Source organism: Miniopterus schreibersii (assembly GCF_964146895.1).
Source record: "Miniopterus schreibersii genome assembly, chromosome: 4".
Taxonomy (NCBI): domain Eukaryota; kingdom Metazoa; phylum Chordata; class Mammalia; order Chiroptera; family Miniopteridae; genus Miniopterus; species Miniopterus schreibersii.
The window spans coordinates 20,615,411-20,630,847 of NC_138105.1; the positions used below are offsets into that span (position 1 = coordinate 20,615,411).

Consider the following 15,437-nt stretch of genomic DNA (forward strand, 5'->3'; position numbering starts at 1 on the left):
AAGCAACTGGTTCCATGCTTGGCTTGGTGCTAACTGGCTGTATGACCTTGAGAAGTTACAGGTCTCTTTGAACCTTAGTTTTCTTACATATAAAATGGGAATATAAGAGTACCTCCCTTATAGAGTTATCATGAGGATTAGACATAATGGGTATAAAATAGCAAATATAGTGTTTGGCAAGTGCTCAAGAAATGGCATTTGTCATTGTGATTACCATAATTTTGAGACACTATTGCTAATGGTAAAATAATCCATGAAATTAATTGCATATTTCCAGAAACAAAGAAGCATGACATTAAATCTACACACTTAAAAACTGTCAGTGGTGGCTCTTATTCACAGGCTTGCATACGAGCTGCTCGTTCTCTAGAATCAGAGTTTGGAGTGTAGGAGTTTTTCACATTAGTGAAGTTGCGTATCATATTTGGTTCTCAGAAGTTTTGAGTCACTTCAGAGTTATGTGCTGCTTTTCAGAAAATAGACTACTCATGCTCTTGACCCCTTTGGTACTTTTAAGGTTGGCTTGTCAACGTACAGTGGGATTTGGCCTGCATTTTCTCTTTGGTGAAACCCATAGTTTTATTTCCCCTTAACTGAGCACATGTCACTGGAAGTTAAATGTCTGGAAGCCTTTGACAATTAGATGTTCATTATTTGGATGCTAGTCTTTTGGAAATTCTGTGATCTGTTCCAGTAGATTTGGTGATTTCTACTCTCTTTAATTAAATTGCATATGGTAGGCAGTCTCCAGCACGCACAATAGCTTTTCTTTCAATATTGCATTATAGGGAACTTATTGGAGTGCATTTGAAGTAATATCAGGGACCTTAATTTAAGCTAAAATCCAACTGCATTTAATGTTAACATTCGCATAAAACCCAGCTGAATCAGTAATCAAATAATCTGTATTCAGCTAAACCTGCACTTGAACAGCAATATTAGCTACATCATGACTTATCCCTTTGTCTACAGCATACAGGTTTCTTTCAATTTATATTGTAAAATGTAGCCAGATTTCACATATTAAAATGTGAAAAAACTATGCATCTTAGAATAGATGAAATGTGGTATTTGACTGTTAATGATGGTCAGAAATGACAATGGCCGGGCCCAGGCAGTTTGCTCATTGGGAGTTTGAAAGTATAGGTTCCACAGTCAGAGTGGCTGAGTTTGAATCCTGGCTCCACTGCTTTGACAGACTGAGTGACCTTGAGCAAATTATTTATCTCCCAACAGAATGTGTGCACCAAATATAGTCATGGATTTTGTCTGTCATAAGGTCGCTGCTAGAGTCTTATTGCGTTCATGGTATACACACACACAAAATATTTGTTGAATGAACGAAAAACTTCTTTAAGTCTCAGTTTTCTCATCTGTAAAAGGGGAATAATGATAGTGTAGTATGTATCTTATAGAGTTGTTCTGAGGATGAAATGAGATAATACATGAGAAATGCTTAGCCCATAGGAAGTATTCATTACTGCTCTAAGGTATGATTATTACTGCTACTGTTACTACTAACTGTTGACTGGGTTCTTTCTCAAGGGGAAGCCCTTCGCAGAGCCCATATTGATCTGGGTGGTTGCGTGCCCTGGGGCTTGGTGTCAAGCAGGGGCAGAGAGGAGTAGTGGCCTCTTGGTCCCCAGTGTACCCAGCACCCTCAGCTTGGGCTTCTCTCATGGCTCAAATACTCTTCTCTCTCCAGCGTCACTTATTTTTGCCCGTGCCTCATCTCCTCTGCTCACATTCCTTGAGGTGGGGAGGGTACCTTAGCCACCTTCGTGTGACTCAGTGCCTGACACAGAGCCCCTGGAGATGCTCAGCAGACATTCTCTGAGGAAGGGAAGAGGCACATTGGGGCTGGACTCTGCCCTGAGCCAGTTAGATTATGGGAGTAATTTTAACATTTTCCCAGAGAATACGGAAAAATGTGGAAACTAGAGGTCAGAGGAGGGCATGGATCTTTGCCATTTTTTCCTCCGTTTTTTTCTCCATGTAGTTTTAGTTTTATAATTTATATTGTTTGAAAGAGGACAGAAGGATCTCTTAGGAGTCACAAAAGCACTAGTTCTTTGGGTAGGACATTCTCTCTCCACTCCCACTCCAAGGTAGGGGAAGGGCAGAGGAGCGTGCACCTCCCAGGCACCTGATTCTTCTGCATGGGAGGTGTCTCGGGTCAGCTAAGCCTGTCAACAGATAGCCTGTTTCTTTTTTAAAAATATATCTTTATTGACTTCAGAGAGAGGAAGGGAGAGGGAGAGAGAGAGAAACGCCAATGATGACAGAGTCATTGATCGGCTGCCTCCTGCACACCCCCCACTGGGGATCAAGCCTGCAACCCGGGCATGTGCCCTGACCGGGAATCGAACCGCAATCTCCTGGGTCCTAGGCTGACGCTCAACCGCTGAGCCACGCCCAGCCGGACAACCTGTTTCTTGTATTCCCCTTGGACAGCCTCAGTGACCCTGGGGTGGGGTAATCAACCTTCTGGGACAAGCCCTCTAAGGAGAGGAGGGATGACTTCTGAGTTCTAGTGCAGTTTTGCCACAGAATTGCTGGTTATTGGACTTGTCTGACTCTTTGCTTTCTTAGCTGGTAAATATGTTTCTACTCCTTAAGAATTCTGTCTTCTTACGAAACACTATTGAGGTTTTTCAGAGCGAGTATTAATGGGGAAATGGCCCACATTTGAAATACAGGTCAGGAAGAAATTGTTTAGGTCCCTTAAAAAGTTAGATAAGTGTCAAGTATGTATTATAATGAGAACCATAGGTTAGTTTCTCTCTGCAGGATCACATAGTGCTGTTATCTCCTAAACTGTAATCAGGGACCACATTCTGATATCTTATCTCCTGGAAGGGATTGGGCCCTGTCTCCCAGGATCATTAATGCTGCATCCCTCAAGTCTGAATTCCTGGCCTTCAGCCAGCGGTAGGCAGGAGGCATGGGATGCAGGCTGGAGCTCCTCCGCCAGCAGGCTGGGCCTGAACGCTTGCTGCCTAGGTGTTATCCTGTAAGCAGGTGCATTTTCGGCCCAGGCTGAGCGGTCGGCAGCCCTTCCTTTCTCTGAAGTCGGCAGTAGGGTTGCCAGCATCTCATCCTGCAAACAACGATCTATGGGGGTCCCTGCCTCAGCATTACTCTTTTTACTGCTCTCCTTTGGAGAGTGTAAGTCAATGAGCATGTAGGAGTGGAATGCCACAACACTGTGACCGAAAAGCTACCTTGGCTCCCCACTGTTCTCCAGGTACATTTCATATATCATTAAAAAATGTGGCACTTGAATTGAAGTAAGTTCACAGACACGGACAAATAAAAAAGTGCACGGTTCAACTTTTTACAAAGTGCACCACCCGCGTAACTAGTACCCAGATCAAGAAACAGAACTCAGAACTCCCTCCCAGGCACTCCCTCCACCCCAAGAAGCAAACTATTATTTTGACTTCTCATAGGTTAGCTTTGCCAGTTTTTGAACTTTATATAAATGGAATGCTGGTATGCGTGTTTCTGTGCTGATTTCTTTTGCCTAGCTTACTGTTTTACGCATCATTTCTAATTCCTACCACAACTCATGAGGCAGAGGTTATTGTCTCATTTTGCAGAGGAGGAAACTAAGGCATGCTAACAATAGGTAGCTCCATGGATTGAAGCTGATTTGTCTGCCTCCCAGCTCTTTGTTAATGCACGCCCAACCCCAGGGGAGACAGAGGTCAGTGACACTCAGTCATTACTATTTAAGAGTCTGGTGGACAGACAGACCCAAAACACATATCCATAATATGTGGCTGAGAGAAGTAGTTGGTTGCCTGTAATCAAAGTCAGGAAAGCACCTGGAATATGTTATTCCAGATGTTGTGTGGGGAAGGACTTATAAAAAAAGGAATATCTGAGCTAAACCTTGGGGAATGAGAGTAGGATTTTGGAAAGCTCTTCAGGTTGAAGGATTTTAGGAAGTTTGGAATAACATTGTACTTGGGGGGAACGTAAGCTCTGTGATGAGAATCAGGTGTCTTTGCGGGGGTGTTGGGAGATGAGGCTGCGAGTGAAGTACGGTCTGTGGAGAGGGTTAGGAGTGAGGACCTTATTCTCTAGGTCACTGTTTACCCCACTGTGTGCTGTAAAACTACATTGCTGTGGAATGTTTATAGGTGCTTAGGTTTGAAAAAAGTTCTTAGGTCAGATACATTTAGGAGATAGTGGTTATCAAAGGAATCAGGTTAGGAAACTGCAGGACTTATCAGAACTTTTCTATGTTAATGAACTTCATAATCTCTAAAGAGGATTTTGGGGTATATATGTATGTGTATGAGGTGTTCCCCAGGCTCATTTGGTCCAAGGACCCCATCACTACGGAATGTCTCCTGCCCCTGGTATTCCCAGGAGCACATTATGAAGAATAGTCGGAGGCTGCCTTTTTTTGGTTGCCCAAATATTCTGCGATGTGCTGCATCTGTTGATTTTCCTTTTGACAGTTTGTTTCATTACTGATCTCTAATTTTTGATTGTGAGGCCATCTTCAGAGGGTGTTATAACCACCGGAGTCTGGGTTGCCCTGGTCTGTGGAAGTGCCCCTATAGGGCAGGTTTACTGGTTTAGAAACAGGTTTTTGGTATTATTTTTCATCTTGAGTATCCCCTTTACCACTGGATAATGTCAGTTCAAACCCCACATCTGTCTGTGGCTTGAGTCTGGGATTCCTATTCTTTAAGATGAAGTTCTTTACTTCCCACGCCACAGGAGGTGGCAAGCTTCTTACCCCTTCCCAAAGCAGATGGGTGGAGCTCATCCAGCGCCCGTTTCACAGCCGGGGCAGCCCTGTCCACAGGGAGCCCGTGGCCACGGCGCTCCGCCTGACGGGACACCAGCTCCGGGCCATGAAAGCCCAGGTCTGGATTGTACGGGCCTGTGAGCCATTTTCGCCTCAGCTTCCACTCAGCTCCCAGACGCGAATTCCTTTTCATTTAAAGCACTTGGGCATTTCTCTTTTGCTTTTGAGTGTGGCTCAACTCTTTATTTTTTTGTAAGAAGGCCAGTTTCACATGTCTGGAGCTTTGGGGAAGATTCCTTCCAATCAGCTCGCCCCGTCATATTGGCTGGAAGGCATTCTCCATCCCCGTGTCATGCTCCAGTCATTTGTGGGATTAGTGCCACCGAAGTAGTCTCTCAGCTTGCAGGCATTTCTGCACCACTGCGCTTCAGGCCTCTCCCTCGCCCTTTGCAGGACCCCAAAGTCTTTTTATTGTCTATAGGGAGCAGTGGAAAGCTGAAGAACAGTTTCCAGGCCCGGCAATGCACTGCTTTTTTGGGTCAGCATTTTGTTGTTTCTGTGAAGTCAGATATTTGGCAGCGCGCTGTCTCGGGAAGAGAACCACGCACCCAGTCACGCCTGCTTTGTGGTTAATGTATTCATTTTCTCAATAAATATTTATTGAGCGCTTTCTATGTGGCAGATAGTGTGTTAGTCACAGGAGAGACACTGGTAAACAGATAAACACACGATCCCTGCCTTCATGCAACTTATAATCACACGAGGGAGACAGATTTTATCAACTCTGTGCACAACTAAATAATGTAGCTACAAACCGGGGAATCCACCGCGGAGGAAACGCCCAGGGTGCCTTGAAAGTGCAGATGGGCAGCCAGCGGTCCTGATGCTGCGCCGTCTCCAGTTTGCTGGGTAATGCTGGGCAGACGGCTTCCTGCCTCTCCGCCTCACTTTTCCTCTTGTGAGTGCCTCTGGCTGCCTCGCAGGGCCTTGTGAGTCTGAAACGAAGCAGCTACAGAAAGAGCTTTTCAGTGCCCTGTACAACCTTAGGATGATGATACCGCCGGGATGGTAAGTGCAGCTGGGTAGGTTTTCTAGAGTCTGGGAGCCTTCGGACCGGGAAATCTAGCCAGTGGCATGCTGATAAATATTTAACTACTGCCTCTCCAGGAAAACTCTAAAAGCCCTGATTCGTTTGCTGGTTCATTTGCTAATTTCCATGTAAATATTTCCACCAAGGCTGATCTCAAACAACCAGTGTGATGTCACTAAACGCTGGGTTGGAAAGAAACACACATGAGGGGCTCCAGCCCCAGCACATCACTGCTCCCAGCTGTCCCGGGTGTTGCGTGTGACACAGGGATGGGAGTATAGTTAACGTAACTCTTGTTAAGCTTTGGTTTAAGAAACAGCAACAGAAATCATTGTTGTCTCTTGAAGTGCTATCTTCTTGATTTAAAATCATGGCAGTGGATTTAGCAAATGCTCTTGGCTCAATTCCTGGGAAAGAAAAAGTTAGCTAGGTGGCGATGTCCTAGGGCAGTGCAGAGATTAGGATTATGGGTTTAGGAATGTAGTTTCCCAACTCAGCAAACAGTCTGCCTAGGTTTTCAACTGATTGTGCCTCTGAGATGCGACACTGTGTAATGTTAGAACTTGGGTTTTTGGAGCTAGAGGTGAGTTCACATCCCAGATTCACTACTTCCTGGCAGTGTGACCTTGGACAAGTTGCTAACCTCTCTGAGGCTATTTCTTCATCTATAAAATATGAACAGTGATACCTATGTCACTGAGTTTTGGGTGGATTAAATGAGATCATGCATATAAAGTACCTAGTACTGTGCCTGTTAATGGTAAAGTTAGCCCTTCTCAAATCTTCAGTGACAAATTAGGTCCATGTATAGGAACCTAGTTTTCCCCCTGATGTTAGCTTCTTTCCCCCCGTTCTGTGTTTTGCTGAGAATCAACTGGACTTTGCCCAGTCACTCCCCTGCCTATTTTAACTTGAGTCCCCCTTCTTGATTCTCAGAACGCATTTTGAAAGCAGGGGTAAGTGCCCCAGGGCTCCCCACTTTACTTGCTGGGTGCAGGTGCAGACTGGTGTGGCTGCCTGTATGACTGGGGGCGGGGGCGGGTGGGAAATGGGTTCATCTGGTGTCCTCTGGCCAAGGCTTGTGCTTACATCAGAAGGGCGGTGAGCAGGGGATGATAAAATCCGATTTTCTCCATCTCTTCCCACATAGCAATCTTGTAGCACTTAATAACTTGGTTTTAAATATGAAGTAGGGAGGAAATGATGCTATATCTTTGTTTAAAAGTGAAACCCTAAGCGTGCCTTGTAACTGCTGATTATTTCATCATGGGACCCATGGAAAGTATTTTCATCTGAGTACATATCACCCTGTTCCACGGCTGAAGCCACAGGTTTTCCTATAAAGGGCCAGAGAGTAAATATTTCAGGCTTTGTAGGCCACGGAGTCTCAATTCAGCTCTGCTGTTGTAGTGCGAAAGCAGCAGCCACAGACAGCATGTAAATGAATGAGTGTGGCCGCGCTCCAGTAAAATCTTATTTACGAAAACAGGTGGCAGGCTGGCTGGCTGGCTGAATGTGGCCTGTTGGCTTTAGTTCGTCAACCGCTGCTGCGGATGATTGAGAGGCAGCAGGGAACAGTGGGTGGGAGCAGGAGCACTGAGTGTACGTGGGGACCCCAGCCCGGCTGCTTGCTGGCTCTGGTCTTGGGTGAGTGAACTAATAAGGAGCAGGAGTATCTGCCCATTGGTTTCCCTGGAGAATGGGGTGCGGGGCTTGGCGCTTGGTGAATATCAGCTGCTCTTACTTGTCCCCTTGCCTTGGCCAGTCCCTTGATGGGAGGGGCTGTTGGGAATGACTTAGGCACATTGAGGGCTAGTGCTAGTTGGAAGTTTATTTGCTTGTTTACTCTCCGAGCACGAAGCCTAGATGAAGAAAATACGTGGCCTCCTCCAGCTGCTGAGAAGGTCATCGGTGCTGGAGCTGTGGCCCTCACAGCAGAGCAGGTAAACAGTGCGGCTAAGCGGAACCAGTCCGACAAGTCAAGCCAAAAACAAAGATAAGGTTAAATATCGACTTCATTAGACTCAGCTTGCTTTTCAGCTTTTATAACAAAGACTAAGCTGGTTGATGGGGGAGGGCGGGATCAGTAAATGCCACCTACTCAAGGACTCGCAGTTCCTTCTTTAGCAAAGCTCTCTCAAGCACCCGCCTGCTCTGTGCCTGGCAGGGTGCGAGGCGGCAGGAGGTGCGGAGACGGAGGAGGTGCACTTCTCGTCCTGCGAGAGCTCACAGTCTAGAAAAGGGGAGTGGAAGGGGATGTGGGTAACCCCAACACAAGGCACAGTGGGACTGTGGCTGCCCACCACCCGACCCAGCAACACCAGACTTCTCCAGCACCCTTTGGCCTGTGTCCTGGCTCTGCCCTCTCCCCCAAGATTCCAGCCCCCACCTCCCCAGTCCTGCCCTTGGCTCCAGCCTGGGCAGGTTCCGCTGCCCCCTTACATTCTGAATTCACTTGTCCATTCATTCATTAACAAAGTGTTTGTGTGTGTATTATGTGCCAGCAAATAAGACAAAGGTCTCTGATCTCATAGATCTGAGGGCTAGTTGAAGAAACAGTTATTCATAAAATAATGCTGTGGGGGTGAGAGAGATTGCTCTGTGAGAGTTAATTAATTTTTAAAAATGAACTAGACAAGGAGGACTTCCATGGTATGTATGTTTGTGCATATGTAGGTTATTTTACACAGATCTGGGAGCAAAATGTGTGTGTGTGTGTGTGTATATATATATATATATATATATATATATATATATATTGCTCCTGTTCCATTCTCTTCCCTTCCCTTCCTGATTCCTTGATCAATCCACGTGTGCCCAGCCTGACTTAAGTATATATTTGGGTATTAAGTTCAAGTATTTTAGAGGCAAAGCACCATTAACATATCAACACACACAAAAAATATAGCTAGGTTAAGAAAAATTAGAGCCCCGCCCCCCGCCCCCCCAGGGAAATATAGTTTTCATTTCAACTTCATGCCACATTGTAAATTTTGTTGTAATGTTTTTTAGTTTTTCTGTAGAATTTCTTTTCTTCTTCCCTCCACTTTTTATTTCGAAATATTTCAAAACTATGTTAAAGTTTGAGAGAATGAACATTCATACGCTCTTTATCTAGATTTGCCAGTTGTTAACATTTTGTTTCATTTGCTTTCTTTTCCTCTCTCTACATATTTACCCTTTTATTTTGCTGAACCATTTGACAATAAATTGCAGACGTCATGACACTTCCCCCCTAAATATTTTAGCATGCACCTCCCAAGAGCAAGGAAGTTTTCTTTTCTAGCCATAAAACCATTACCATACTAAAGAAACTTAACACGGACACCATAATATTATCTAATATATAGTACGTATTCAAATTTCCTCATAGTCCTGAAAAAGTCCTTTATGACTGTTTCTTTTCAACCCATGATCTAGGCAAGGATCACGCACTGCATTTGGTTCTCCTGTCTCTAAACCCCTTAACCTAGAACTGGATCCCCGCCTGGCCCCAATATTCACAGTTTTGAAGAATCCAGGCCACTGTCTTGTAGAGTGTGGTCCAAACATGGAGCTGTCGGATTGTTCCCTGCTGTAAGATTCCGGTTAAACATTTTAGGAAAAATGCTACGTAGGGGATACTGTTCCTTTCCCATTAAATCACAATCGGGAATATAATTTGTTTGTCCTACTGTTGGTAACCTTGATCTCTGGTTAAAGGTGGCACCTGTCAGGTCTCCCGTTTGAGGCTCTCGTCCCTCCTCCCCATGTAATTCATAAATGACCTTCGAGGTGCTACTTTGAGAATTGTGGATATATCTTGTTCCCCAGCAACTTTTCACCCAATGATTTCAGCATCCCTGGATGACCTTTGCTGAATCAAATATTACAGTTGGTATTTGCAAAATGACGTTCTTCTAATTCTATTATTCCTTCTACTTTTATTAGCTGGCACTTTTCTGTGTTGAAGAGCCCTTCCCACTTTTTTTTTTTAAGAGTTCCTGTGGACGCAGAGGTTCCTTTTTTATTCATTACCATTCATTACTATTGTTTTAACTAAGAACATTTTAAATTGATGTATGAAGTGTATAGATATTAAGTGTCCAGTTGACTAGTTTTGACAAATGCGTGTTCCCCTGTGAGACAGAGACCATACCTACCACCAGGAGTGTCCTTTGGCCCCCTCCCAGCCGCCACCCAGCCCCTCCTGCCCACGCGGCACTGATATGACTTCTTCCCTGTTCTCTTCGGTGTTCAAATCGCCCCAAATGCTGGCAGTGCCAGCCCGCTAGGAGGCTCTGTCTGCGTCTCTCTGTCCTACCCCCTTAACCTTTCACCACCCTCGTGCTTTCTGACACCCGGTGTTGTGTTTTACTCTTTTCAACAGCTGGAAATATCCCATGGTATGGATACTAGTTTAATCATTTCTCCGCTAGTGGACTTTGGGTTGTTTCCTTCTTTATCCTGTTAAAAAAATGTGCAGCGAACATCTTGGAACATTCTTGTTCCACTTCTGTGAGTATTTTTGTAGGCTAGGGCTTTATTTTTTGGTCAAAGAGTATGCACATTTAAAACTTTGATGGACGCTGCCAAACCCTTCTCTCCCCTTAAAAGGCCATGATAACGAAGTTTCCACAAACAGGCTGTTTCGCCACAGCCTCACCAGCATTGAGTGTTGTCTGTCTGCGTGTTTACGGTGGAGCAGAGTTTAATTTGGATTTATCCTTGAGTAAGGCAGACACCCAAACCCTGGAGCCTCCTTTCTGGTTCCAAGCCCAGTTTTGATTTGTGTAGAAATGAAACCTCTCCTCAAAGGAGAGCCTGAACCAGAGGAGAAATTTTTGTCATTCGGTGTCAGAAATTCTCTGTCATTCAGTGTCATATTCTCCGTCACCACCCGCTTTTGGCAGAGGGAATTCTTATTGTTGGTATTCTGCGTTTCCTGGCCATGGGAGGTGCATGGGGAGATGGGGTGTGTGACGGGATGATGACATTGCCCCCAGGGCTCTAGTCCTCTTGAGCAGTCTATTAAATTTGGTTCAGAGCGACTGCTCTGTATGTTTACTCTTAATAACTGCTGGAGCTGATTTTGATTTTGCAATGAAACTTGATGATTCTACATTTGCAGCAGGTTTATCATACATAACGCACATGTGTGTGTGATCACTCGCTTGCATCAGCTCGTAAACAAAGACTTTCTATTTTTGTTTTATTTTAAATATTGAACTTTAAGTTAAACACATTTGCAGGTGACTTTTAATGTTTTTTTTTCTTCCTGTTTTTCAGGTTGAGGAAGTTGTTTGGAAGCTGTTGTCTCTTTGGTAAAGTTATCTGTGTTGATTTTCTTTATAGGTATTTGAAGCTGTGATTTCGTGGATCAATTACGAGAAGGAAACCCGTTTAGAGTACATGGCAAAGCTGATGGAACATGTCCGTCTCCCTCTCCTACCTAGGGATTACCTAGTCCAGGTGAGTCCTGCTTACCCAAGCCTCAGGAGTAGCAGCGGGCAGCCCTGGTTGTCTGGAGTGGTTGAGGAGTTTTCTGGGTCTTCCATGCAGCTTGAGGACATCAGCCCATTGGGTTAAGTGTGAGGTGTCCCTGCTCTACTATTTGTTAGCTTGGAGTTTTATTTAACGTCTTAAAGCCTCAATTTCTTCTTCAATAGAAGGGAAATTATAATAGAGCCCAGCAGGGTTGCTGTGGGGACCAAAGGAGTTGTAAATATCTAAGTTAGGTGTTTAGTGCGGAGCAGGGCCAAACAAATGTTCGATAAATTAGCTGCTTTTATTGTAGGAGACCAAGTGAGAACGGTTGTTTCCATAATGTTGCTTTGTTCCCTTTGCCTTAGTTTTAGGCCACTTGGAGCCCAATTTGGGATTGATAAACCAACTCTCACAGGGGCCTGGAGTGCATGTTGCATTTACCTCCTCTGAAAACACAGTGCCATATGTTTTCTCATTTGATCCTTATAATAATCCTGTGAGCAGAGATTATAACCCCCTTTGTTACAAACTTGGGCCTTGAGGCTGAGGGAGGTTGGATTTATCTGAAGTTACCAACTTGTAAGAGGCAGGGTAGGATTCAAATCCAAGCCTGTCTGGCTCTATCACACACGCCTTGCGCTAAGCAGGCTGCCACCTTTAATGCTCTCTCTTCTGTTTATCTGTTACATGACTTATTTTATACAGTAAATGACATTGTATACTCTTCCAAGCAGGCAGAGTTTAAAACTTAGATATATGAACGAAACAAAACTCCGAGGCAGTGAGCCAGCCCTTAGCTGTCCCTGACAAGTCTCTGGAAGGAATGGAAAAAAGTGAAGGAAAGATAAGAGGAGGCTCAGCCGCCCAGAAGCCTAGCTCTGTCCCGTCCCAGCTGTCTAACACTGGAGAAATACTCAGCCTTTCTAAACCTCAGTGTTCTCTTCTGATAAAAATTGCACCTGCATGTGTAGGGTTGTTTGTGGATAGAATGAGATAGTCCATGTGGAGCCTGCAGCAGTGCTCAGTGCATCTAGCTGAAACTGTGTCCTCACAGCACTTGTGAAGTCCTCAGCTCGCGACACTAGTCCACAGCCCCTGATGCCAGGGAAATGTTCTCTGAACTCTCAACCTCAGCCCTTCCTCAGGTGCTGAGCCCTGCATTTTGCACTTTGAATGGTACCACTGCCACCTAGTGGCAGCATATCCTTCCTGTGGAAAAGGTCCCCTAAGCAGAGGGACTGAAGCAGCCAAAGCTCCCAGGGTCAGAGTCAAACCTCCCACTGTCCTGTGGGAAACTTACCTAAGGTAGAAGTGGATGTTTGGCCTCGGGCACAGTCTTGCTTCCACAGGGAGGAAGGGCAGCCTGTGGACCTGGGTTCCAGAGAAAGCTAAAGGGGCCGTAGAGATCCCTAGTCACAACCTGCAGCAGGTGTCCACAGCCGAAACTTAACAGTGACATAAGGAAATAGTTCCTGGGTTATTATGGCAAAGTAGGGTTTAGATCTGGAGAAGGGGTCAGAACAATGGACATGAGAACTGTTGTGTAAGACTCCTTTTTAAAAAGGGCTCTTTTCAGAACACCGCGGGAAGAAGAGGGTATTTCATTAACCCTTATTTGCCCTTCAAAGTTCATACTGGTGTAACCCACCGGGGCTGGCTGGTCATAGAGAGGAAGAAGGGAGAGGGGAAGCCCTGGGCAGACCTGCACCAGCACTGTCTGACTTCTCAGGGAGGCGTCTCCTTGTTCGTTTGTTTTCACTAGTTAACCTTTATTAGGCTTTCATTAAATATTTACTGTTTAATATTTCATTAAATGTTTATGTAACATGCTGCATCTCTAAAATAAGTTTTCATTGTGAAAACTATAACCTATAGACTATAAACTATATAACATAAAAGTCATCGTTTTGACCGTGTTGAGTGGATAACTTAGTGGTGTTAACTGCATTCATCAAGCTGTACAACCGTCACCATATCTATTCCTACAACTTTTTCATCACCCCAAAATGAAATGGTACCCATGAAGCACTAACTCTGTAGGGGAGCTTTTCATTCAAGCTGAATGAGTTCTTTGGGAGAAATGCTATTTGTGCATTCCTCTTTCCTCCCAAGCTTTTTTAGAAATCCTCTCTCACCCTTTTAATATTTTTAACTGACCTTAAAAGTTTATGATCTGCCCCAACCTGGCTCAGTCCCTCAGTGGGAGGGCAAAAACAACAACCTTCCAAGAAGATAGTGTTCTTGGTAATATTCTTGGGATCCATCTCTGGGGAAGGAAGTGCCCAGAGGTGACAGAGGCCCTGTCTTTGCAGTCCTTTCCCTGCCAGCTCTAGCGCTGCACAGCAGGTGATGGTCTTGCTCAGGAAACATTTAAGGTTATACTGGCTGATACCTGCTTAGGTCCATAACTCTGGAATCAGAGGTGAAGAAGCTATTGTCCCAGCTTAGATGGGGTCCAGGGTGAGGTCAGTAGGTAGGGCTTTTGTGTAGGACGCTTTTTCTTCTCTGATATCACCGCTCTGTTAGAGAGTGCCGCACTGGCCAGTTTTTCCCCTGAGGATTTCACTTGAGAATATGGATGTGAATCACCTTGTTTCATTTCATGCCTCCAAAGGTTGGCTGATGGGTCCCGCCCTCTTCCTCTTCTTCGCTTTCCTCCTCTCGAATATCTAACCGTTTGCCGTAAACATTCTGATGCATTCAAACCAGGTGGAATGTGGAAAAAGGCTTTCAGGACACCAGTGCCTTTGTTTTACATAATCTCATTTTAAACTTCAAAGCAAACAAATGAAAACACACAATCAGTGAGGTTGTGGATAATTTTTGATATGCCCATTTTACAGATGAGAAAACTGAGGATCAGAGGAGTTAAGCGGTAGAGCTGGGATTTGTATCCCTGTCTGTCTGATGCCTGAGCTTAATCACCCCTAAGTGCCCTTGAAATGCAGGAGGTGACCACCAAGTTGTAACCCTGTGGACCTTCCTCTCGAGGTTTGAGGTGATGTGCTGTGAGCATGAATGAGTGTGGCAGTGCCCAATGACTCAGCCGGGGTGACAGCATGGCAAATGTGGCCAGGCTCTGCTCCTGGATTTACTACCTGTGGTTTATTACCTCCAGACAGTTGAAGAAGAAGCTTTGATAAAGAATAATAATACCTGTAAGGATTTCCTCATTGAAGCCATGAAATATCACCTGCTCCCTCTCGACCAGAGACTCCTGATTAAGAACCCCAGGACCAAGCCTAGGACTCCCGTCAGTTTACCCAAGGTAAGCCCCCGCCCAGTCACTGCCAAGAGTTGGGACGGTGTCCCGGGAAGGGGCCTCCGCTCCTGCCTCCAAGTCTTTCCTCGCCCATGGCTGCACTGCATCTTGGTTGCATTAGGACCTAAGAGATGGAGTCTGCTGGTTCCTCTTAAATCTGCTGGTACCTCTCTCTTCTGGACTCTTCCTTTCTTAAGAGTTTCAAGGTAATCTCCAGCATCACCAGGGAGGACAATACCTCAGAGCCCTTCCCGCTACCCACACCATGGTTTGAGCTGCATTGCTTTTGGAAGCAGAAGAATGGCTGTGTGGGTTTTGACTTGGCGATGGCCATGATAATCCTCTTTCTAGGCTGTTATTTGAGTCAGAACAATTCTATTCTGGTTCCTTCCCTTACCACAGAGCCATAAAGGACAATTAGGACTGTCATAGGAGAGAAGGGGCTTAAGAAGTCTGACAGGTCATGAAGCGGGGATGGAAATCGGAAATGAGACCTTGTGAGGGGCAGGAGGGGGCAGCCAGGGGAAGGCAAGGATGAGCACAGGAGGGGGCCCCGTGATCAAGAGTCTGTGCAGGGTGCTGGGTGCTTTGGCTCCCTGCAAGTCTCCTCCCCTCTCTGGTCCTCAGGTCCCTCATTTGCTGAGTGAAAGGTGCTAGATGATCCCTAACGTCCTTTCTGGCTTGGCATTGGAGTGGCCCTCCTAGGACCCTAACACACGGCTGCGTGTGGGAAGGTTCCAGCCGGCCCAGGAGGACGGGTGGGCGGAGAGGACTGAGTCGTGCTGGCTCATCGACTGCGCAGCGGGCGGCACCAGGGGATCAGCTGGGCCCTTGCCTTGCCCTGCCTTCTT

General features: G+C 45.6%; 1 protein-coding gene across 1 annotated transcript in view; it reads left to right on the forward strand.

Moving 5' to 3' along the window:
• Positions 1-15,437, forward strand: part of KLHL3 (kelch like family member 3) — a 108,078-nt gene that overhangs the window by 58,933 nt on the left and 33,708 nt on the right. Inside the window, exons 7-8 of the mRNA XM_081135535.1 lie at positions 11,193-11,309; positions 14,443-14,592. Of these exons, the coding sequence (XP_080991661.1) occupies positions 11,193-11,309; positions 14,443-14,592 (267 nt within the window). The remainder of the gene's footprint in view (positions 1-11,192; positions 11,310-14,442; positions 14,593-15,437) is intronic.